At 36.7% G+C, this 26,090-nt stretch overlaps 1 protein-coding gene across 5 annotated transcripts in view; it reads left to right on the forward strand.

Annotated features, from left to right (window-relative positions):
• Nucleotides 1-26,090, forward strand: part of CADM2 (cell adhesion molecule 2) — a 595,909-nt gene that overhangs the window by 463,008 nt on the left and 106,811 nt on the right. For all 5 annotated transcript variants that reach the window (XM_021541238.4, XM_021541252.4, XM_021541246.4 and 2 more), the window contains 3 exons: nucleotides 14,616-14,768; nucleotides 17,274-17,411; nucleotides 23,210-23,380. In XM_021541238.4, the coding sequence (XP_021396913.1) occupies nucleotides 14,616-14,768; nucleotides 17,274-17,411; nucleotides 23,210-23,380 (462 nt within the window). The remainder of the gene's footprint in view (nucleotides 1-14,615; nucleotides 14,769-17,273; nucleotides 17,412-23,209; nucleotides 23,381-26,090) is intronic.

Raw genomic sequence — 26,090 nt, forward strand, 5'->3', positions numbered from 1 at the left:
AATAAGCTAGCAAGTAGGAAACATAAGAAAACATTTAAATCTTTCCTTCAATTAGTATGTATTTCTATGTGCAATGTTTGTATTCACATAAAGTAGGACAGTTTCAAAGGAGTCTTCAAATGACAGATGCCCCAAAGTCCAGCAGTGATGGCATGCAAATAGATGGTCAAGTGAGGTGGAAATTCTGGAATCTGCCCCTTCTGAGCAGGATTGTATAACCAGGCCCTTGTGGGTAACAGTGCATGTTTGGGACAGACAAAGGCATGTTTGGGACAATCACAGTTTGCCAGAGAAGATCCAACAAGTAATTCTGGGGATGTCTCGTGGATGAGCACCTGAGTAAAATCAGTGGAACAGCACTTTCTTTGGGAGTTACCCTGCTGCAGAAAGAGGATCTGTCCTGCACTCACAATCCAGTTAAATGACCCAGGAGAATTCAGGCAGTTGCCTGGAGGCATTTGTACCTTCTGAGAGACTTGAGCTCAGCAACTCAGCTAGATACTTGTCACTGAATAATTGAAGAATTTCAGCAGAGCCTAAAGGTTTTCCTTAGGCACAAAGATTCATGTTTCAGATGTTTGCTGTAGGTTTGTTTTTGGTTTTTTTGGTTGTTTTTTTTTTTTTTTGTGCTAAGTTCATCCCCAGCTAGAGCTAGTTTCCATTCCTTAATAAATTGCCAGAAATATCAGAGACCAGATAATGGTTCAGAGAGCCATTGAGCCTCCTAGGTATTGCTGTAGTGGCTCTTTGACACGTCTGTCTCTGCTGTCAAATTTATTCCAGTAGAGATCACCTTACAAGATGATACTTGATTTACATTACCTGATTTGTTCTGTAATGGGGGAGATCAGAGTGGAGTCCTTGATTTCATTTTCACAGGGAACAATATATCTTTAATTTTAAAATGGATGATCAGCACCTACATTCAGAGAAGCTGGATACCACAATCCCCATTGCAGAGCAGTGTAATCATCATTCCCATCCTACTTTGTCTATTGCAGTCAGAAATGTTTCATCTTGCCTCATTTGTAGCTGTTTCTCTTGGATCTAGATAGACACACCTGAGCCAGATCCTCAAGTGGTCCCACAGCTTTTTCCCTCCCTTCCTCTTCCTCTGAATTTAAGCAGTCTCCAAGGAACCTTTTCCTCTAAAGTGCCATTGAGGAAGACAAAGGCATTTTTTGCTACTTTTTTTGGCTTTAATCCACTTATTGTTTTATGTCTGCTGGCAGAATTAGGAAGATGGATTTGCACCTGAGGATAAAATTTTGTCTTCATCCTCTGGAGATAAAGCTGGTTGCAGACTCTTATAATTATTGGTGTAAAGCTTATGATCAAGATTTTACAGTCGGAAGCTCCCCATGGTCTCTTATACAACTTTAGAGTGCCTTTGAGTTAGTGTTGATCCATATGGCTCTGATTACCCTTCACCTGTGTGTGAAGTTAAATCGGCTGCTATTCTTAAATTTATAGGATTGCAGTTTTCTGTGCAAGAACAGTTCGATAATTTTTGTTTTATTTTATTTTATTTTTTGATGGCAGTGGTAGTGGACTGTTTTACTCTAATTTATCACTGTTTGGTGATACTTTCTAGGATTCAACTAGACAAAATTTAATCTGCAAAGTAAGCTTAAAACATAGGATACACTAGAGAAATTAGCTCTGAGCATTTTTCTACAAAATTATTGTTTATTTCTTTCTTTGTTTTTTAATTCAGCTTTTTAAACAAGGGTTTATTGAGTTCTGTATGATGTAATTTTTTTTTTTCCTGATCTCAGAATGGGCCTCTTGGAAATAAAAGTAATACATTATGACTATTGTCTATTCAAACATAGAGGGTTCAAAAATGTATTCAGTAAGTCAGCATTTGAAGATCTAAGTTGCCAGAGCTTCCAAACTCAATGGTGGTTGTTATTTCTGCCCATAATGCTGCAATTCAGTGCTGATGCAGAAGTTTTCTCTGGAAGCTCAAGCTTGTGCTATCCTCCTACAAGTGACAAAAGCAGCTCAGACCAGATGACTACCCCATAGAACAGGATCCTGGAGTATGTGAGAACTCACCTGTGTGTACTCAGACAAATATCAGGGTCCCTTTTCTTCACCTTCTCATTTTCTATTGTTCCATCTGGAAAAATTTTCACTGATTCAATCGAATGTTTTTAAAATTCTTTTTTATTCTGGCAAAATGCATGTCTGTGGGAGGGCCTACCCAGAACAGCACTCAATTCCAGAGGTGATCACGTTTATCTGTTAACATTTTCCCTGTGGCAGGTAAGACTTATTTCTATGGATGGATAGTCTTCAAACAGTTTTCTTTATTACAGTTCAGCAGAACACTCTGCAGGGTATCAGTTTTTAATTATACAAAAGCAATTTCAAAGCCAAAAAGGTGGAGAGTAATGCCTGAGAAATTTTTGTTTGTTTGTTTTATTTTTCTGTAGTATTATGATACAGGCATATGCTGTATGAATCAGATAGTCCTCCAAGGAACCTGTGGAAATCCTGCAGTCCAGCTGCCCTGCTCAAGCTGGATCAGCCAGGGCAGATTGCCCCAGACCATGTCCAGTCAGATTTTGAGTATGTAAAATTGAAGACTTGGCACCTTTTTGGGATCCTGTGAAGTAAAATACTGCACCATAGTTCTTTCTGTGATTAAGTTTTAAGTTTGGGGAGGACTATCTCCAGTGTTGGAGCAGAAGAGTGTGAGGAGCCCTCCCACTGAGGAGGAAGCAGCAGCACTAATACTGAGTGATGAACTTCATAACATTAACAAGGGGGACTTCTCTCCCTAAATGAACAGAAAGACTATTTTAGAGGTGATAAATTGACTGAAATTTTAGGTTTTGTTTCTTTACATTGTCAGTGGTAATGAAAAGGTTGTAGGGAGAGAAATGTCCTGAAGGTTTTGTTCTGATCCTTATTACTCTTTCTTTTAGTTACTGTTAATAAATTTTTTTTTATACTCTTTTAAAGTTTTGAACCTGGTTTGCCTTCCTTCTAATCCTATGTCACAGCAGGAAATAAGTAAGTACATTCTAGTGAGTGCACTGGTGATTAGCTAGCACTGAACTCACCACATGAACTGACCACAGCCCCATTCTGTCTCTCTGTGCTGCTGGGAAAGAGGAGTTCAGAGAATATTGGGTGAAAAATTAAGCCTGAAAAGAAGGGAGCATTGGAAGATAGGTGTTTTGATATTCGACTTTATTTTTTATTATGATAGTCTGATTTGATTGGTAATAAATTAATTTAGCCAAGTCAAAATTTGCCCGTGACAGTAACTGCTGAGCAATGTCTCCCTGTCCTTGTCCTGACCCATGAGCCTTTAATTATATTTTCATTATATTTTCTCTCCTCTTCCTTCCTCCCCTCATCCAGTTCTTTCCTCTTCCTTTCTCTCCTCTGTCCAGTTGAGGAGAGGAGTGATAGAGAAGCTTGGTTGGTGTTCAGGTCACACCAAAATGATTGATGCTGCCTTTATGGCCCTACTCCAGTATGGCCCCGGCTCTGTTCCACTGGGTGAGCCCAGAAATGAGCACAACACTTCAGATATGTGGTAAGCACATTTCTCTCACTCTCAAGATTTTTCATAGAGGTGCACAGAGAGAAATGAAAGAGAAAAAAATTTCAATTTCTGCTCCTTGTTTTTCCTATGTGGAATGTGTTTGGAGAATTGTTTACCTGGAGTGAGTGCTTGGTTGGATTCTGGTGAGGATTGTTTGAGCCTGATGGCCAATCCAACCCACCTGGGGCTGGGCTTTCAAGAGAGGGTCACCAGTTGTGGGGGAGTTAGAGTCAGAGAAAGTTGTATGTAGTTTTAGTATCCTCCTTTTATATAGTATATTAGTGTATTTTAGCACAGTTATAATAAATATATAATTCAGCCTTCTGAATTGAGACAGACATCGTCATTTCTTCCCATTGGGTTCGCCTGCATTTACAACAGTGTGATCTCTCCAGTGCTGAGGAGACTGCAGAGATCAACTTGGGCTTGTGAGCAAAACTCTTCCTAATACAGCTCAGCATGCTGATAAATGTAAAGTAATTTAAATTTACAATTGTTACATTTTTGAACTTTTGAAGCAGATAAAATGTACTTGGGAGTTTTTATTTGGAAATAGAAAGTAATAAGTTAATTTGATGTACTCTTCCCTTTTAGAGAGTTTCTGATCAGTGTTCCTGATGTATATTGTGTATGTAATTAGTTTAGGCCATTCTTCTTCAATTTCTTTTCCTGTGGCCTCATTCTTTCAGAGAACCTGTCGAGCACACAGAGGAAATAAAACTATTTACTACAGAAAATAGGAAAAATGATACTAATAGGGATGACAACAGAGTTTTTTGTCAATTAAAAACTGATGAGGAGAAGAGGAAGAGACTAGATGGATTAAAAACTGGAGTAAAAGACTGTTTATTCCAAAGATTGGCAAGACCCACCTATGTGTGTGATCAGGAAAGATTTCAAAGAAAAGGAACAATGATGAGGAATAAGAGGAATGAAAAAATGAGGAAAGGATGGATCAGTGAGGCAGTAAAAATATTTTCTGTTTGGAAAAAAATATGTATTGAGTATAGTAAAGGCTGTGACAAGGGAAAATAATTAAATACAAAATGTTGTTTAGATATTGTTAGAGAATTAAAAATATTAAAAAATAACCACAAAAATTGATCACTATTGAAAGAACTCTTTGCATTTTTTAATTATTAATTGCTTCCTTTTGTATGACAATCATGATGTGCAAAGCTTTTTTCATAGGTAGTAGACTGAAGACAAATTAATTTAGATGGTTTCATAGTGAGTCTTCAAATTGTATCAATTAAGCAAAGTGCAGTGTGAGAACCAATAATAGTAATTAATTGTTGCAAGTGGGAAGGTTAGTAGCATTCTCTAGCTATAAATGGGTGTTACTGTCCATATTTATTTTTTCAAATTAATATCTTTTGTCCTTCACCTCTTGCTACAATTTGAACTGCAAAAGGGACAGGCAAGAAACCACAAGAAAGAACCAACAGCCATTTTTCCCAACTCATAAAAAAAAAGGAAATTCCTCCAATAAATGTTTAATTGAAAATTTCAGGATACATTCAATTGCTTTTGTCTAGATGTGTGTGTTAATCATGGACAAGTTTCTTCTGGTATATTCAGATATATCTGGTGTATGTGAATGGCCCAAAAAAAGTCAGATCTTGGGAATAAATAGTACCAATGGTAGCAGGACTCCACACATCTATTATTGCCAGTATCTACTGTTAAATATATGCATTTATTCACAGTAGAGTTTTTTTTAATTCTCTACATCCATCAGTACTTGGTATGCTGTCATATGTCAGGTGTTTTTTCTTACTTATTTTCTAAATAATATTCTCTAGTACTTGGTGAATATGTCTTGCCACCACTGTGGAGTCCAAACATTTTATTGCTGCACTTGTGTCACCACATTCTTGGAATATAGCTGCAAAAGAAGTGCATTTACACAAACTAAATTTAGTCTAGAAAAGTTAATTTTTATCTTCTTCTCTCTCTTTTGTTGTTGGGTTTGGTTTTTTTTTTCTCTAATGACTATAGCAGGGAGGGACTGGCAGCTTCCTCTTAGAAGGACTCAAATCCACCTCCTCCATGAGGGAGAAAAATGCTTAGGAAAAGCTAAAGAAGATGAATCTTTGTGAATATCTACAAAGGGTTTTTGGCACTTCAGGACTGGTCACCTTACGTATTTTGTGATATGCAGGTTCCTTACTACAAAAACATCCAGAATGACAAGATCCCAGAATGTTTCACATTGGAAAGTACCTCTGGAGGTCATCTAGTCCAGCTTGGTTCTCTGACTATGCTAGAGCATCTTCCTATGAAAATTAGAGGTCTAGATCTGCTGCCAGGTTTTTTTTTTTTTCTTTTGAATTTGGATTAACTCCAGAAATCTCTGATCGTCTTGCTAAACAATCTCAAATCTATTAACCTCAGCTTGTATGAGAGGGGCTCCGATTTTTTAATTATGTGTTTCTAACACCATTTCTCACTAATAGATTCCTTCACATCGCATCTGCATGTGAAAAACTTAAGACAAATCCTACAAAAGAGGGAGCATCTGTGTCCTTGTGGTGGAGATTCAGATTGTTTGCTGCTCAGCTGTGTGATAGACATCATAAAACTTTAAGGGCTCTATCATAAATGGTGTTCAGTCATCAAAGAGCTTTCTGGAATCCTCCCTGGAATTGCACTAGACTCATCTCGGATCTCTCCTGATACTTTGTTCCATCTGTCAATTCCCTCCTAGTGAGACCTGTGAGTCACCCTAACAGCACTGATATCTTCAGTATTGATGTATACATTAGGCTTTGACTCTCCATTGGTACTGGGATCAATTGCTGGGCTGATTGCAGATACATTCATCAATCGTCAATGATTTCTTGGCTGTTTTGTCCAGGTTCTCTAACATTTTCAAGGCAGTGATCTGTTCTTAACTGGCCACTGGAGGAAGATGACTTGCTCTAATGGCTGCAGCAGGAGTTTAGGGAGTCTGACTGCTTAATGTACTTAGGAAGAATGAGTATTCTTGTGTTGGCATCTATAGCCATCTGCTGCAGGAGAGATGATGTTCATTTGTGTATCTATGTGATCAGGAAGTGCAGGAAGAACAGGGGCATCTTACAGCTGTTCTCAGGAAGAAAAAAAATCTCTTTTAGAACACCATAAAGAGAGAAAGTCTCTCCATCTTCTGCTGAAATAATATGTTTGAACAGGACTACAGTCTTTAGAAGTTAGAAGACTCTGACTTTCCAAGGAATGTCATAAGCATGACTCTACCATAAGTAACACTCATTCATGCCACTAAAAACATTTCCAGTGTCATGGGATCATTTACCTTAGCTAGTGAATGGGCAGAACTGTAATGTCAACATCTGCAGACTCAGGGGAATACAGCTCTTCAGCTTCCTTGAGGCATGGTCAGCTTCAGAAACACACAAAAAAATGTATTGCATTTGGGCAGGCCTGAGTAGAACCTGGTTGTGCAGCAGTGCTAAAAGTGTAAAGTCTGGCTGAGTTATTCTTTGCTCTCTGTTCTTTAGGACACCTTTCATTCAAAGCTGACTAAAGCCAGTGCATGAAGGTCACCAGCAGTGACTGTGAAGAGCAGTCTCCTGGCAAAGAAAAAGAGTATTATAGGACTGCTGTACTTTAAAATACATAGATAGCCTTGGTAGAGTTCTGTGCTATTTGACCAGACCATTTTTAATACCTACATAAGCTTAACTCTGCCTTGGTCAGGAATCTTCAAGTACTGCTGCCACACTGATTAGTATCAACAGCAGTAGCATGAGGAAAAATTACCTGGTCTGATCTTTGCAGAAGGACAAACTTGGAAATCTGTGTAGCTTTGTTTTGGCTTGCAAAAGAATTAGTATTTATTTCTCTCTTCTACTTCAATAAAGTAATTATCTAACATTTCTCACTCACAGTGAAGTCCCATTTAACCTGAAACATAGCTTTTTGTCTTTTCAGTATTACCCTCAATATTATACAAAAAAAAATCTAATTCCTGTTGGTCTTTCCTTAGGTACATGTGGACTTATTACAGCTTTCCATTGTATTATTTTCATTTTCTTAATATTATTTTTGCAGCAGTAGTCCATCAGTAGACCTTCAGAAATTCTCTTCCCAACTGAGATACTGTTTCTGTCTGTAATTTACAATATATGGCACAGTGTGATGTATGCTATTTTGGAATGTTGTAGCATTTTCTTTTACCATAATTGCAAGGATCAGTACAACCCAGAATAGGATTCATCTTTTTAGAGTGGTGCTGCATTTGAACATATAGTTAAATAATTTCCTCTATAATCCTCAGGGCTCCTTTCCTACATTACTGTTTTCAAAACATTCATCTCCAGCTTGGTACATAAAACTAGCAATTACTTTTATCTATTGAATCTCATCTATTTTAATTCTGTCCATCTCTAACCTTGCCAGATCATTTTTCAGTTTTAAGTTTTGCAGCTGTATATTTGAGAAATATTATTTTTAAATATTTTCTAGGCTACTGTGCTGTGGTACATGTCCAGTTACGTTAGGATAATAGGAAATCATGTAATTCCCTGTTGAACAAGGATCCAGATGAATAGACCTTGTAAGACAATGTTTCATCCTGACTAATGTGATTTTTGTTTTATTATTTGGTGGTATGGTTAAATATTATTTCAACACAGTAAAACAGTAAAGCATCTTCATACTTCAAAGCCTGTGTGCTTTGCAAAGACTTGAAACTTAAATTTCTTATAAGAAAGAGAGTCAGGCCTCAGACCTTCTCAGAAAATAAATATCATCCTTATGATTCTCAAAAGACAAGAAGAAAATAAGTTCACTGATTCTTTAATACAAGAAACAGGCATTACAAACACCCTCAAAGGCAAGTTTTTCCTCTCTTTTTACCTGTTGTCACGTTTCTTGAGTGCTCTGAAAAAGAAAGAAGTGCATACAGAACATGATTGTGAGAGAAAAGGTAGCTCAGTGCAGAAAATCTGCCATGCAGGAAAGTTTTCTTTATTCCACCCATGAAGGGCATGTATCATCCTGGCCTTCGTTTGTCACTTGGCAACAGTTGGTGAAACCTCAACTCAGCAGCTGTGTTCAAGATCATAAGTCCTTGTAAGTCACCTTAAACTCTTTTTCATTTTATCCAGATTGCAGCAAATGGAAAATCGTTGTTGTTTCACTGAAGAAATTACCTTTCTGTTTGGGTTCTCCTCATAAGCATCTAAGGCTGTGCACCCTGATAAATAATAGATAAGGTTGTACAGACAGGTTCTGAGTCCCCGGTGCTTTGGCCTTTTTAAGGCAAGCACAGAGTAGATGCCTCTCTCAGTGAGGCTGTCAGCACCTCTCCTGATGAAGGGAGTTTTGTCTTTGGCAGATGCATTATGCAACATGCAAAAATTCTGAAAAATTTTAAAAGGAGGAAGCATCTTGCTGTTGACCATTGTTCTCTAAATAACGTAGTCAAATATTTCAGCAGTGTATCTCTGCTGAAAACAATCTAGTCTTTTCTTATTAGACTACAAACCACAGCATCAAGTAGAAGATGGCCAGATGATTAGAGGTGGACAAAGTATATTTCTATGGACCTCATTATTTCTTCCTTTTGATCACCAAATTCTTAAGAATGCACTGGGATGAAAGTAAAACCTGTCTCCAAGGATTCTTACATAGTTCTTCAGTTTCTAAACCTTTACTTAGTACCTTTTATGAAGCTCAGTATGCCCCAAATTTATTAAGTACATGAATGAGTTTAAAAATTCAGTGATATTGAAGTATTCTCAGCACCCAAGTAACTGAAAACTGTGAAAGACACGTTTGGAATGTCTATTTGAACTCATCTGTGTTATTAATCACTTTCCTAATGGGGGAAATGCCATGCATCTGCTAATTGGTCAGACTGTTCCACAGCCAATTAGCCAAAGATCCCTCCACAGTATTGCAACCTTCAGTTTACATGATTTCTGCTGATTTTGCCTATAAATGATGCCACCTTTAAAGGACACCAGTGATACATATGTCAGCCAATTGGATAGGTTGCATAGAAAATCCTAATTCTTTTCCCTCTAAATTATCATCCTGTGAAAGTAGATTCACTTTCTGTCCCAGGGGGAAAAAGGTGATAGTTTCACAAATGCAGTGCTGTGGACAGGTAAGAATTTCCTCCACTGAGAGGTAAAAACAGCCTCAGCACATGCCAAAGTAGAAATAGAAAACATGGGATTATTAAAGACTCACACTGCCAACCTTGTGTACTTGCATGAAAGTAATCAACCTGTGTGAATGGAAATGAAAGAGGAAGAAAATGAATTTTCTTTCCATGTGAAAAACAACTGAGAAGTTTTAAAGTCTTAGGAATTCAGACATCATGGAAATATGGACTAGATAGGTTAGGCATGAATAGAACAACTGTGTATCACTCCTTCTTTTTAAGGAAATGTCAATGTTTTGAAAATAAATATGAATGTTTAGAAGACACAGAATAACAATATTAGTTTGGTTTGTTCCATTTATTCCCATTCTGTCTCTCTTTTTTCTTGCTCTGGTGGTGGTGGTTAATGCACAACTATAAGCAAATTCTGTAGATCATCCTATGGAGACCTTGGTATATTGAATTTATTAGAAGGAAAGAAAAAGGGCCTTCTCAAGTATATCCAGAAACACAACATAAATCCCTTTAAATGTATTTCAGAGTATGGTACAGCATTCAGACAGTTTGAATCTGAAAATCAGAGGGATTGTTTCAGTTTCATAAATATTAGAATTCTGGGAGTTTAGCGTGACCTGTAGAGTATCAGAAATCCTTCTGGTTCCAACTAATGGTTATGTTATTCCCATGAGAGAGAGAAGAGCTCCAACATAAGGAAGACAATTTTTTGAGTGAATCCCAGGATGGCAGCATATGTCAAGTTAGTATTCTCAAAATATCAGCAAATTACTCTAGAGAATTTGGGGATTTTGTTGTTTGTTTTTTCCCCCATTCTTCAAATATATAACACAAAATACTTCAAAGATGTGGTCATTTTAGACAAAATTGCATTAGAAATGCTGCTGTGTGGCTACTATGCCTTTTCTTCATGGTATGAAATGTGGAAATTTTTTTCCATTTTGGCAAATTTCTAATGTTCCTTTGTCTCTCTGTTATAATTCCTGCTGCAGGATTTCTCTTTGATAACATATGATCATTATATTTCTTTTTTTCAAAAAAATAAAGTACAGCGTTGTTTGAGTGTGAACAAGGAGGCCAGTTTATTGTGATGGTCATCAGTCTCAATAATTACTAATTAATGCAGCTGAAATACATGACTGTATCTCTTACTCATAATTACCTCAACTATACAAATTATCAAGGTTGCTCATTTCTGTGTCAGAGAACATTCTGAAAGGAATCTTTTCCACAGGAAAAGAGAATGACAGGTAAAATAAATGAAGTGTGTCTGCTTAGGAACAAGTGTTTTATGCATAATTATTTCATGCCTTGCAAATTAACTACATCATATGTGCCTGGGAATTACAGAAAACTGAAGTAATGTACCTAGGGCATATTGGAATTTACTATTTAATTATATTTCTTGTTGCATTTTGTACTTTTCAAACAGCTTGCAACATGAGAATCCAGAAAAGTGATGCCAGTGCTGGTGTTCTCTGTTACTGCTTTTGGCATATGTGTATTTCCCAGAAATCAAATAAATATTCTGTTTATTTATCCTTTTGCTAGTATCTCTGTAGGTATGCAAACTATGGATAGGGTAATGATTCAGCAACATAGTTAAAATCCCCATGAAGAGGCCAGAAGGGTCTGTTTGGATTCTAACAAAGTGAAATGTTAAAAACAAAGGAATTTCTAAAAAGGTTCCAAAAGACCAGTGTTCTACTTTTTAGTGTTAAAGTGCTAATTATATGTACATTTTTTATTTTACTCTATGGAACTTTATTTGAAATACTATGGTGGAGCTGCTTGCCACTTGGTACCTTTCAGTAGCCTCCTTCTGTCCAGGCTCCATGGGCTGCTTTGCTTCATCAGCCAGGCTTGGCAAGGTTTTATGCCATGAGCAAGACCCTGCTCCACTCACTCACAGTGCTCGGATATCATGAGTTGCTAGAATTACCCCTGGTTTCTCCATTGTTGCTGTTGTTTCCATCACCCTTTAAAGCAAAATGCACTTTAGACACAAAATGGAAACAAACCAGTTCTAGCATCCATCATAGCTATCAATTTCATGAAGAGAAGCTGGTGTGTTTCTAAACAGATGAGGTTACAGAAACAAGAATACAATTTGAAAATAAGATTCTAAAAAGTCTCTGTGTAAGTGCTCACCTTGTCTCAGGTGTAGCAGTGAAATATGTTTTCCTTGTTATCTGTGTAGATAGGAAACTTACAAATATTCATATTTGAAAATGATGGAAAAGATAATTATTTTTAGACCCAGCACTTGCAAAAATGCTTCTGACAAACAGCTTTCCTGCAAAGGAGTATTATGTTGGTGCTCTTTGTAGCATTTATTGTAAAGGCTGTGTTGATATTTCCATTACAAAACTTTCTTGAGGTTCTTTCAATAAAAATCCACTCCATAATGAAACATGGAACATCTGATCTCATCTCTTGATCAGTGGTTGTTTTTACCAGCTTTCCACAAAATTGACTGAGCTGAAGTTTTTATATTTTACAAAGGTGAAAAAAGGTGTGGAGGGGAGGAGGTGAGGGAGGGGAGCAGTAGGAATGTAGCTGATGGAAACAGTTTGTATTTCAATTGTAGGCTCAAAATGATGTGCTGTTGGTTGGCATCATCTGTAGGCCAGTTGTGCTGTAGTGGAATTCATTTCTGTTCTTCTTAGGGCATGAAATTCTACACTTTGTCCCATCTGTAGGAAAATATTTCAACAGATACATAAATCTTTATTACAAGGCAGTAACAACTGAAAATTGTAACAAATTAAAATACTATGTAAGATGATATAGTGCATTATTTTTTAAAATAATTTCAGATTATGGGGAGGAAAAAAGTCACCACTTCCAAGTTATGGAGTGCTGAGAGGCTTTTTGGTTTCAGTCTCTTTGTTTGTTTTGTTTTTCCATTTTTTCTCCTGTTGCCAAATTATATAAACAGGTGTGGTGGTGATCAAACAATTTGGAAAAACTTGAATAATTTTTAATTTTATTTTGGGGGGGAAGGTCAGTAATATGAAATAAACTACAAGTCTTATGTCTGCTCATTTGCATCTGACTAGAATTGACAAGCTGAGAAAGGAATTCTGAGTCCCCATCTACTTGGTCAAAGATAGCAACAGCTTCACTGTTGTGAGGAGTTTTGGCTGCTAAAGCCAAAATGACCAGCTTTGCTGCTGTTTGGGGTTGATAGATGCTTGCTTTATTGTGCTTTTTTGCTTTCCTGAGCTTGTTGTTCTCAACTGTTCTGTCAGCTTTGTATTTTGTGGCTTCTGGTTCACTTGCTTGTTTCCTTTAAGGTTACTTCTTTTTTCATCATTATCTAGACTTGATATTATTAAACTAAATAATTGTGGGTTTGTTTTTTTTTCTTGTGGTGGACAGATGACATCTCAGTTCTGTCTGAAATGTGTCCATTACACACAGGCTCAGTCCTTTTGATGTGCCTTGAAGAAGTTCATGGCATGCCTTTATGTTAGGCATGATTAAGCTGCCACCTTTCAGCCCTCAAACTCTGCAGAAGAAGCTGAGCTTCAGCTGGCCTACCCTGAAATAATCAGCAAATTCAGCTGAAATTTTCTGGTGAGAACAAACCTAAATGGCAGCCTTAGAAGAAGACAAATTAATGTGATGCTTTTGCTGAATCTTCACTGTATCTTCTTATTTTGGTGTAAATCTACCTGGATCAACTTGGACAGCAATTGGGCAGAAACATCTAGGTTTAGTAGCAAAAGAACCACAATAAAACTCTTTATTTTTATCATTGGAAGAGTAATACTAGACAAATCTAAGAGTCTTTGGAGACTCTTTGGAAAGAGGTGAGAGGGAACAACATTAGGAACTTCAACAACTTTGCTCTTCTCACAAATGCACGTGTAACTGTCTCGATAAATATCATAGTCCCATTTTACTTTTGACTTTCAGAGGTTTGCTGTAAAAATAGACTCACTGATGTTTCACACACTATCAGGCAAGACATTTCAATCTAGAGGTATACAGCTAAACTTCCTGAGTTACATATGCTTTTTTATTGTTTGCTTAGGAGAATTACAGTGTTTGCTCATTTATGATATTAGTATTTCTATGCTGTGGAATGGCTTGGATAATATATGCAGATTCCTGAAGCAACTTTGCTGCAGAAAAATAAAATGTTTGGGAATGTTTTGCCAGTTTTTTCAATAGAAAATGGGGGTCAATTTAAGTACAGGTTATAAAATACTTTCAATTTTAAAGCATTAAGTAAGGTGACATTTTGAATTTAAGTGAATCTACATGCTCCTTCTTCCTCATTGCTTCTATGCAAACAGAAGCAATCATATTTGTATTTGTAATCAGAAATGGAAAGCCACTATACTCAATTACCTCAAATTGTTAAGTGTACTATATATGCATGTATAAATGGAACTTTCAGTCTATTAGTAATAAGAAATAATTATTTACAAAATTTGAGAAATCTGATATTCCAGTTCAATATTAGTAGTAATGGACACGGGAAAAATCTGTAGGCAAACTATGCAGGGCCAGATACAGGATTCTTAACATCTCTAAATATGTGAAAAACAAGCTGGTTTTGGGAAGGATTTATTTTAGGCACTGAAAAAAGCTGTGAGGGGGCAGAAATCAAAGTCATTTTTGGGATTTTTAGAGGAAGGCCAGTGTTAATTCAAGTCCTGTAGTTTCTAGGTTTATATATGTTAAAAATCACTCAATAAACCCCTTAAAATCTTACTCAACTCTTCCATTTTTTGCCACATAGAAAAAAAAATTGCTCTGCATGGACAACTGTGTCCACACCCCTGTGTTCTATGGCCTGGTTTCTCTAGGAATCTTCATGGAGCCTCTTGTACAACACCCCACGTTTTGTTCACGTGCTGAATCCAACAGTAATGTCGATTTTTTTTTGTTGTTGTTTTTCAGCCCTGAGGGACAACAGAATCGAGCTGGTGCGAGCGTCGTGGCACGAGCTGAGCATCAGCGTCAGCGACGTGTCCCTGTCGGACGAAGGGCAGTACACCTGCTCTTTGTTCACCATGCCTGTCAAAACCTCCAAGGCTTTCCTCACCGTCCTCGGTAAGCACAAACTGAGCTGAGCAGAAAGAACCAAGTGTTCGACTCCTCGGGCTCTGGCAAATTATGATAAGAATGAACTTTTCTAAGGCTTGGCAGAAGATAAATGTAAACGTCTGATCTAGTTTCCCCTGATGTTTATTGTTTCATATCGCTGGGCTGAAAAAGAACATGCCTCTTACTGTTTGCACCGTGGCAGGATAATGAGTTAGGGAGCACGCCAACGCCACGGAGCGAGTGCTCCATGAAATGGACAAAACCTCTACATCCCGAGCACCACGGGTGCAGGGAAGGTGCATGTGTTCATCTCCTGACAATCTATTGGATAGGGCAAAGGGGAGAAAATCAGAAAGCATGAAATCAAAACGGGCTTTAGAGCTTTATCATTTTTCCTTAGCTGTGCATTTTTTTTGACTCATTCTGCTTTCTTTTTTTTTTTTTTTTTGGTCTATAAAGTGCAAATTTTCACTGGGCTTGCGCTTCTTTTATGCTTTATCCTCTAAGTGCTCTGCTGTTTTCCCCAAAGGTTATAGATACACATAGAAAAGCAATAGATTTCAAGAGATGCCCAGGAAATAAAGTTTCTGCTTGAAGCTTTATATGATTCTATGAATGTCAGTAGCCCAATCAGCGAAAGTTGCTATAGTTCACTAAAACACACCTGCAAACCTAAAAGGCTATATGATTTTATAGATTGATTTTTATTCTTTTTTTTTCCTTTTTTCTGTCCCTGAACATGACTCTCTTCCTTTTTGTTTTATTTTTATATGTGGATGGGCAGACAGTTAAATTTAATAGAACTAATGTAAGATATTCTCTATGGCAGTAATATTCACATTAGTCCAGCCAGGGAATTGGTTTTGTACTTAGGATATGAAATACATCTCCCTTTCAGTCCCTGTGAGACAATTTTACAAAAATCTTCACAACTTTGCCATTAAGGACAAAAACTACCCACTCAAAGCAAAATATTCTGGAATAGCAACTGCCTATGCTTACTCTTCCCTCTGTATAGAGGCATTTCATGATCTAAACAATTGAGGAGTGCACCAGTTCATCCTTTTAAATGGCATAAAGACATAGAAAGGTGTTAAAAAGACAAGAAAACCCCCAAAATATCTAGCCAATATTTATTAACAAAAGTAGCTTGATCTTTAACAGTCCTTTAAGCTTTACCTTCATTTTAGGGAAGGGTTTCATGAAGGTTTCCCAACATCATTTATTATCCTTCCCGGAGAGAAAGCTGCACAGTTCAGAATTCCTGCCTTTTTTCATTTTGTATTTGTAATTTCCTGTTTCAAAGGAATATTTTAAACTCTTAAGACATTTGCTGCTGGAGAAGGGAATCTTTGCCACTGAAATGTATTATATCTTTTAATCAGATAAACTATCCTTTTATGTACTAATAATCTCTTTATTGTCTGTTCTGCTTTTGATTAGAAAATTTAAGTGTCAAGGTATTGTAGTAGACACCATTTTCTATCCTGAAAGAGAGGACTAGATTTATTAAAGAGATGTACTATGCAAGAGGTGATGCTGTTTTGCTGTTCTGTACATGGAAAAAAGATGTAGAAAAAACTGAATTGTTAAATATAGAGCACTAGATCAATTAGTGTGACCAAGTCTTTTATCTTGCCACAAATGTGAATGCACCAAATCACTGTAGCTGCAAGATATAACTGACATTTTTGGAGCTTTTTAAATTACTGTCATCAGTATTACTTTAAAATAAGTTATTCTAGTGTCTTCATAAGTTAAATGGATTTATGTATGCAGTGATCAAAACTTTCCCAAATTTCTTTGTGTTTTGTTTTTTGTTCTTGTTTTATTTTGGTTTTTTTTCAATCTTCTGTGGTTCGCTGAAAAACAACCATTTCCAAATTGGATATTTATGTGTCTGGTATGTCCAAATGATATGATCTCCTCTGAAGAACTTGTATACAGCTGAAGAACTCACTGTAGTCAGTGGAGCTGTTATTATACCTCTTTGCATTTTGGTTTTGTTCCTCTGCAGATAAAGTGACTCCAGTATTATTTTTACTCTCCCTTTTCCCTATTTTTTTTATTAAAGTCTTCATTATTTAGGTGTAAATATCTATTCTCAGCTTAGGTCAGTTCAGTTTTTTGTTGCCAGTTTAGTGTTTAATTTTCACAGCAGTGCTTCTAATGTGCTTTGTCATCCTGCTTGCTGTGCTGAGCAGTTTAAATATTGTAACAAATCAGACTAGACCTGCATGCAGAATATACAGAGATAAGATATTTATTAAATTGCAATCTGTTTCTCTTAGAAAATTAGATAACTCCTGCTTTCTTTATTTATTTAGAATCAACTACCATTCAGATTGATGGATAATTTACAATAGGAAAAAGGTTTAACTGACAAGGCACGAGGAATTAATTATCCTGTTTCCAGAAATCAGAGCATATGAAGAAGTGAACTTTAAGTTGGTCGTGCATTCATGGCAGCAGCTGACACCATCTGAGACATTTTGCTTGTTTGCTTGTTAGGTGTTCCTGAGAAGCCACAAATTACTGGATTTACCTCGCCAGTTATGGAGGGAGAGAGGATGCAGCTCACATGCAAGACATCTGGTAGTAAGCCAGCAGCTGATATCAGATGGTTCAAGAACGACAAAGAAGTTAAAGGTATTTAAAAGGATTTTGGTGTCATTTGGTCCAATTGCCAAAACTATACATTCTGTAGAATTATGGGGTTTTTTAATCAGTTTTTAAATTTGCTCCTATTGCATCATGAAATGAGTAGGGGGCAGTACACAGATTGAAGAATTGATTGTAATTTACTACAGTGGTCATATAACCATCTTTTTATTGTTTTTTTTTTTCAAATAGTAAGAACTGATGTTTTAGATTGCTCAGAACTCTGTGCCTCATCTGTGAGGCTTCATAGAGAAATGTTTTCTAGATTATTATCACAGTCAGACCACTCATCCCTGATATTTTCCCTTTTCATTTCTCTTGTGCCATTCCAGCATGGGGTATGTCTGATTTAGTTAATTCCCAGATTTAAGTTGCACACCCCTAAAAAATGTGAGCAGGTGAGGCAGAATAGCAGAATGTGACCACGAGGAGACAGGAGAATGCACTTCCCACAGGAGACCCAGGGAGCCTCTGGTGAGGGAGAGCCAGGATGCAGCAAATGAGGGAATCTCAGCTGGGAAACTCGGAATCTCCAGCTGAGGCAAGGATGCTGTGAGGAGGAGGGAGAAGATAGATTTCAAAGGGGATCAGGAAAACTTCACAGGGGCTAAGGGGAGTTGGACAAAGTCTGCTGTGACTGAAAAGTCATTGAATGACTGAAACCAAAGCTGACAGCAAGGATTTGCCTTCAAGGATGCAGCGAGCTAGGAAAGAGCTGCATATAAAAAGCTGTTTATTTCCTTTCCATCTTCTCTTTCACTTGGTATGTTCTTTGCTTAGAGCCTAGTTTTCTGCTCCATATTCTTAAAAATGCTGGAATAGTTTTAAATCCTCATTGGTGAGTTAAGAGAACTTCCTGATGCTGTCACACCTCCAAGCCAGTTGAGGTGCCCATTAGAAAGCAGATGGATAAAAAGGATAATGTATTGGTATTTATTCATGTCACCTCTATTCGTTCTGCTATAAGGCCAGATGAATAAAAGATTCAGAATCCACCTTTTCTGTGCAGCTTTAAAAAAAAAACAACAAACAAACAAACAAAAAACCACCCTTCATTTATCTGATTTGTCTAATATTTTGGATTTCATTATCCCAATAAACTGCCTCAAGCAAAGTTACAGAGTTAATTACAGAACCATTTATCTTTCTTGACTATTCTCTACCACAGTTTAATGTGCAAAAGCAGAGCTGTGATATAAAATTGGTGAATAAAGGAAAATGCAGATGATTGCCTATGGAATCGTGTCTATTATAGAGGTGCTCTATTTCTAATGAAAATGAGAGTAGTATTGAAAGCATTTTAGACTGGAATAATTTGAAATGTGTAACAAGGATAGAAAATGAGTATATAGAGAATAATTATTTTCAGTACTGGGAAATCTGAGGAAATTGGTGAAAGAAAGGCAGCATCTAATCAAATGTAAGTTAAAAGAATTAAACAGCACAACTAACACACATGGCACAGCATAGATTGTGTTCTCCAGAAAAGATGGCATGATGAATATACATAGTCAAGGCATGTTAAGATTGGAAATAACTCCAAGAGTCAATAATATAAGAGAAACACTGATACAGTTGGCCTAACAGAAAGGCTACACCTATTTGAAAATATGTTATTTTAAAAATTATGTTGTAAAATCTGGTGTAATACCTTTGCCTTTCCTTCAGCTGACAAGTATTTGAAGCCAGTAAGCAATTTGCTGATTTGACTCTTTAATCAATTTATTTTTCTCAAGAGTTCCTAAAGGGATTTAAAAACAAACAAACAAACAAAATAAAAAAAAACCCACGATGGGAAATAAAGGAGTATAAAAGGAGTATGAAAAAAAAAAAAAAAAGGGGAAAAAACCCCTGACAACCAGAAATAAGAGGAAAGTACTGAGCACATTCATTTCAGTTCAGGTTTCTAGGTCTTCTGAAGAGCACATTGCCATTTCTCAAAGGTTAGAAATAAAATAACCTAACCAGTCTGCAGTGGCATCAGCAGAAGTTACATTAGCTTTGTGCAGTGTAAAAGGTGAAATGATAAATCTGAGAAAATAGATATGAAATGATATGCTAATGCAGCTGACATTAAAGGTTAGAAGTTCGTCTGTCTAGCACCAGTAAATCCAATTGTGTTCCACTGTATTATACATGCTGCAAACGAATATAAATGATGCACTGAGATCAGAGTTGCACCAAAGGGGAAAAAGCCACTGCAAAATTGCAGCTCCATTGCTATCACTCAAAAAAGAAATCATCATCTGATAAAGGAATAGTGTTTGATAAAGTAAGTGTTAGTAATGAGAGAGACTGAATGTGAAGCACTGGGTGCCACACCTTTTAGTTTACTGTTCTGTCACTCATATATGCACCAACTTAACAAAGGGATCTGCAGTTTAGAGTTCTGGTGACATTTCTGGGAGGTTATTAAGAGCAAAAATACTGGATAAGATAAATGCAAATTTTTGATTTTGAAATTACCTATTATTTTCAACAAAATTTGTTACATGCTCATTCAACAAAATTATATAAATAATTTTTTTTTAGGCTTCAGGAATATTTTGAATGGATTTCCTTTTTTGTTTCTTTTCCTAGGCAGATTGGATTTTAAAACTAAATAAGCTCATTTTGTTGCAACAAGTTAAGATACTTTGAGTAAGTTTCTTTAATTTTAGTATAGACAAAGATTTCAGAGTGGCACTGATCATTGTCTTGAGAAACCTCTAAAGCAAATATGATTTTTTATTTTTAGATAATAAGGCCATTTCATGTCAGAACTTAAGTTTAAATATAAACAAAAATTATATCTGCCATATAAAACCAGAAAAACTGTCCTTTTAAGAGATGAGTATTTCTGTGTGTTACAGGTATATGCTTTTATAAATAGCTTGCAATGAGCAATGGATGATGGACATTCCATTGTTTCCATTTATTATTTTCCCTATCAAACATCTATACTTATGAGATATAACCCTGCACCTGTCTGAAAGTCATGGAAGTGGGTCCAAAGCTGATTCCCAGGTTTTATTTGGCCCAACATCTATTCCAAGGTTAACTCAAGTGTCTAAAGGTCTTCTCCAAATCAGGTTTGAAAAGTCTCCCAGGACAGACATTCCATAGAAACATTTCTGTCTGGGCTAGATTTTTCAGCGTTCTGAAGCCCTCTTGTGGAGTGTTTTCATTATTTGTAGATATTTAATGATACATAATCCAAATTTATCTAAGTGTAACTTATGTTTGTTGCCCATTAGCTTTTGTTGTACACCTCTGAGGGGATTCTGGCTTTTTTTCTCTATGGCCATAGTTTATGTACTTTAAAGCAGCAGTTTAATCTGGTTTTAGTCTTCTCTTCCTCAAGTTAGATAATACCAACTTTCTTAAGATGTCTTTGTACGGATCCACTGACCACAGCATTTCTCAACAGGTTCCTTGTGCATTTTTTCTTCAGAAAGCCCAAAACTGGGCCTGGTACTCTCAGTGTAGTCATGCATGTGCCAAAGAGAGAAGGATCACTTCCCCTGACCCTGGCTGTGCTTTTACTGATGCAAGGCACTGGGTTTTAGCCTTCAGCCCTGCGCACTGACTGATGTTCAACATGTCCTACCAGCCCTAAGTTCTCCTCCATAAAGCTGTATCCCTTCAGCCTGTTCCATTACAGTGCTTCCCACACAAAACTCTTGTGTCATGGATTTCTTTTCAACCTTTTCTTCAAAGGAATTTAGGAGAGACAGGGGCAGCAAGAAAACAAATTAAACAGTAGGCTACAAGTTACATATTTAAAAATTCTGTAAAATGTCCTGGGTGATGGTGTGTACCCATTACCTGATCTCCACCATTTTTACATCCAGTTGGGTTTGCACTCAATTAGAACATACCACAATCACACCTTCATTTGCCATGAAGAAATGTCTAAGAAAATACAGCTGATGAGGACAAGCTAAAAATTTCTGTTGGTGAGGATGACAACAGTTTGTAGAATCTTATCACTGCCCTTTTTGCAGAGGAAGTTCATTCTAAGAGTTGAACCCTTTCACACAATAGATAGCTAGAGAGAAACTTGTAAACATCAATTTAGGAAATTAACTGCTTTTGTTTTTCTAAAGGATTAAGGATCCACAACATCTCAATAAAATTAAAGTTGTTGATGTTTCAGGAGTCTTCTGTCCCCCACTTGAAGTCAGTAAGCAAAGGGATGTGCACATTACTTATAAGCAGAATGTTACCTATATAGGTGCTTATTATTAAATTTGGAAACCTAACTCTGTGAACAAAATCACATGTGTTTGCTTTAAATATTAGTGAAGACATTTGTTGTTTGATTATAATAACTTTGCTTTAGCTCTGGTCAATATTTCTCTTACCTACTAATCCCTAAATATTAATAGTGACCATGGCAGAAATTGAAATCTTTTAAAGCGTAGCAGCAAACAGGCAGAAAAATTCTCATGTGCAAGAAATAATTATATTTTAGGGAAAAATGGAAACTCTATAACTACACGGTGTCCTTCTCTGTCTGGAGACAATGATAAAGACCACCTCTCTGATGTCAGAGGTATTTTTAATCTAAAACTATGTAGCCTAAGCCATTGAAGATTTGCTTTCTAAAATTGATATTTCATGGAAATTTTATTTAGGTCATTCTGTTCTCTAATGGGATTTAGTATAATTTGTAAAACTGAAACCTCTCTCTTTTTTAGGGCACAGAGGACATACGAAATCTCAGTGTAATTTAATATATATGTTTAAGTATTTATAGATGTCTTTTCAAGCTTTCACTGTAATAAATCAATATAACAAGCTTACCATTTTTCTCAAATAAACTAAAATCAATAAGTATCGCAGGCAGTTGGAAACCAAGTAAAACAATTCTAAAGCATGTGTAAGAAAATCTCATATTCTAGTTAATACATTCAGACATTTTAACTCAAATGCTCAATCTTTTGGATCTTCATTTCTGATCTAGCACATATTTCTTACAACAAAATGTTCTGAATGTGAATCTTAGCCTTGAACTGAGACGATGCTTCCTAAGCAAAGCTGAAAACTCCCTCCACTGCAATGTCTGTCTAAAACCTCAGATTTTTAACTGGATCTACACAAAAGTATCAAGTCAATTTAGAAGGGTATAAAGCAGTGAGTGGAAGTTCTCTGCAGTAAACTTATTTCTGGTCTTGGGACTCATTTGTATATTCAGGTAAATACTGTGACATACTCTATTTACAATTGTTTATTACCACTGGTGACTACACCTGGGTTTAGTTTAATTAGTGAATTAGCATAATTCTAACCAAACAACAGAATAAGCAATGAATAAAGTAAGCACAGGATTAATCTGACTATGTGCACATGGTTTCAGTAATATCTATGTTTTGCATTACTGTGAGAGGCTGTAAGAATGATCTTGGGAAATTTCATGTTTAGTGACACTGTGGATACGTAAAGTAATGAGGATGGGACAAGACCATAATCTTTTTCAGATGACCTAACAGAGAACATTTATATCAAATATGGACCTAAACATTCAAGAGGTAATAAAGAATGGAATTTCTGTTTGAATGCAGAATCATGGAACCAGTTTCAAAATTTTCTCTTTCAATATGTATCTTGTACTCTGACAATGAGAGCAAATTGAGGAATAACTACAGTCTAATTACTTTTATATTAAAGAGACGACCAACACATATATGAAAGATGTGTTTTTTCTGAAAACTGTGACAGAAAATTTAGCTGTCTAATGCTGGTCTACTTTTTTTTTCCACAAAATATTGGAAAGATAACTAACTGTTTATCCTTTCTTTCAGATGTTAAATATTTAAAAGAAGAAGATGCAGTTCGTAAAACATTCACAGTCAGCAGCACGCTGGATTTCCTAGCAGATCGCAGTGATGATGGTGCAGTTGTAAGTTGCAGAGTAGATCATGAGTCCCTAAACTCTACACCTCAGATAGCAATGCAGGTTCTAGAAATACACTGTAAGTAATACACATTATACATGCTTGCTTTTATAGTTTTGTTTTGTTTCAGAGTGTCTGTTGAAGCAAAGTTCTCTGGTATTGTGCAGATAGATAAAACCTTTCTTTTAGCCAAATCCTATGTTTGTATTTGGTTGGATGGGTTGTTTTTTTTATTTTATTTTTACAGGAGGGACTCAAAAAAGTTTAATGACAGCTTTACCATTGAGAGCACTATGGGACTAAGTTCTTGGTTTTCTTTGACAAGTTGTGGAAAGAAAATACATTTATCTTTTTTGGTTATTATTGAAGCAATGTATATGTGTTATTAAACATCAAGAGCATCCTAATTCACAGTTTTCCTTGAAAGTTTCCAGAAACTTGAAACAAGGGTATAAATAAGCAAAGTTTGCAGCAGATTGCCTCGATGATGCTGAAGCCTGCTAAAGAAACTCACTGATGTTAATAGCAGACTCAGGAAGAAAAGATCTTTAAGATTTATCTTTAGGCCTGACACAGAAATTATTAATCTAGTTAATCCAAACTTCAGTTGTATTGCATCTTTATATATTGGCTGGTTTTTTGCTTTCAAACAGCGTTTCTGGACGTGATGTTTTCCACAGTGCAATGTACCAAAGTTGAATGAATCTGGTTTTCTATCTGTGTGCTGTAGTCTGAAGTCAGCTGTCCTTTGAGTCAGTGGGTTTTTGTCACTTATAAACTGTGAGAGATGCCATCAGCTGACATTTTCATATTCACTTGTATCCACCATTTTTCAGGGTCCAGCTGTTTTTTGGGTTTTTTTGTTTGTTTTTTGTTTTGTTTTGTTTTCTGGAGAACAGCTGTACGTCTCATTGCCTAGATAGCAACAAAAGGCACCTGCAAAATGTAGACTAAGGGAAGGCAAAAGACCTTCCATGAATCTCTTTCTAGACCAGGTACAATCAACCTGTGATAAAACAGACAAGATTATCCCTGAAGCAGGCAAGTGTTCAATGACTGTAACCATCTCCTAAGGCACTATGTCAAGGACTGCTGCCATATGTAACTTGTTTCTAAACAGGGATATTTCTATAAGCATCTAAGACTTGCAGCACATGTAAAATGCAGGGATGGCAAAAGTACTCTGTACACAGAAGCTGACAACTTTGCTAAAAATGCCATCTGCAAAAAAGTCTGAAAACTAAGAGAATGTGCATTAGCATATGTGCTAAAAATGTTTTCTGAAAAATTCTAGCCATCATTTTACTGAGGGAGATCAGGACCTTTCTTCACCAAATGGCTATTAAACACCTCTCTTAATATAGTCAAATGCATCTGTGCTGGAGACACGAGTCCCTGACAACTTTCTTTCCTTGAATTCTAAATTGCACAGCCATCATCCACTGAACTTGCCCATGCCTTCTCTTCCTAATTCTTTGCTCTTTCTTCAGTGCCTTGCTCAAGATGTTGGCACCACAGGAGATGAACCAAATTTAATGGAACAGTAAATGCAGAAAGTGGACACCTAAAAAGTGTTTAAAATGGCTGCAATGTAGTGTAATGTGCCTGAAAGTAAAGGCAGGACTCTGGTTTGCATGAACCTCGTAAGGAAAAAAAGCCTTTTTGTGTCCTCTTGTATATAAAACTTCCTGAATATTTGTTGTTTCCTTCCAATTTGCACCCTTGTAGCAAGGCACTAACTTGCTAAATAGCAGTGAGGTGAATCTTCCTCTATGCATGTTTCCCCAGATTTTGAACAAGACCCTTCTCCCTCTTCTCTGGCCTCACTGAAGTTCTCTGACAAGGTCAGACTGCACTGGGCATTTCCATTACTGGTGTGCTTTATGTTAGTGCCCCCTCAGATTGCCAGCTTATCAAAAGCCATAATGCACAAGTAATTGTTCTCTATCATTCCTGCTTGCTCCATTAATTTTCAACCAATCAATTTTATACTCTCCAGCACTGGTACAGAGTCGTTATACATAGAAAGAGAAGTGATAAATGTGCCAAAAGAAGCTGAAGTTCAGGGCAGAGAGAAGTACCATTTAAAGCTCTGGAGAAAGAAGTATTCTATTATTGGTGACAAGAAGACTAAGATCAGTCTTTTGTTGTCCTTGTCCTTGCCACCTACATTTCCATGGTCAGCATACTCAAAAATCTTAATGCTGGTCAAATTTTGAAAGGAAACTACAAAAGGAGAAGATTCAAGGAACTGGTGATATGGTTCATCAGGGAACCTTAAAGGAAAAAGACGATTGAAATTATTCACTGGTGCAGTCCCAAATACTCCTAATGGAGTACATTACACTGGAACTGGGTTCCTTGATTTTATTCTCCTTGTGTTCTTCACCATTGTCATGGCTATTACTGCAGTCACCAGAAGCTGCTTTTTCTTCTGTCAGTCCATAAGATTTCAAACATATAAAAGACATCCTTGTTCTATCAACAAGAATCATGCTCACAGGACCCTGTGGAAGCTGATCCAACATATATTCTCAATGCCACCTTGCAGCAGGGCAAAAATGGTGGTGGCAAATTTGATGACTTATGGGACCTCAAAATCAGGAGAGTTTGTTAATCTGACAACCTGTAGGCTCCAAAATCACAACCAAGTTAGTGTGGCATTGCCACATGCCCCTAATATCCCAGAGATCTTTAAAATTAGCAGACAATGGTGAGAGAATGATAAGCAAATCTCTTAAAGTGGTCAAACAGCAGCACAGTTGGACATCAGTTTGGCAGAGAATGA

This window comes from Lonchura striata, chromosome 1 (genome assembly GCF_050655825.1).
Source record: "Lonchura striata isolate lonStrDom1 chromosome 1, ASM5065582v1, whole genome shotgun sequence".
Lineage (NCBI taxonomy): Eukaryota > Metazoa > Chordata > Aves > Passeriformes > Estrildidae > Lonchura > Lonchura striata.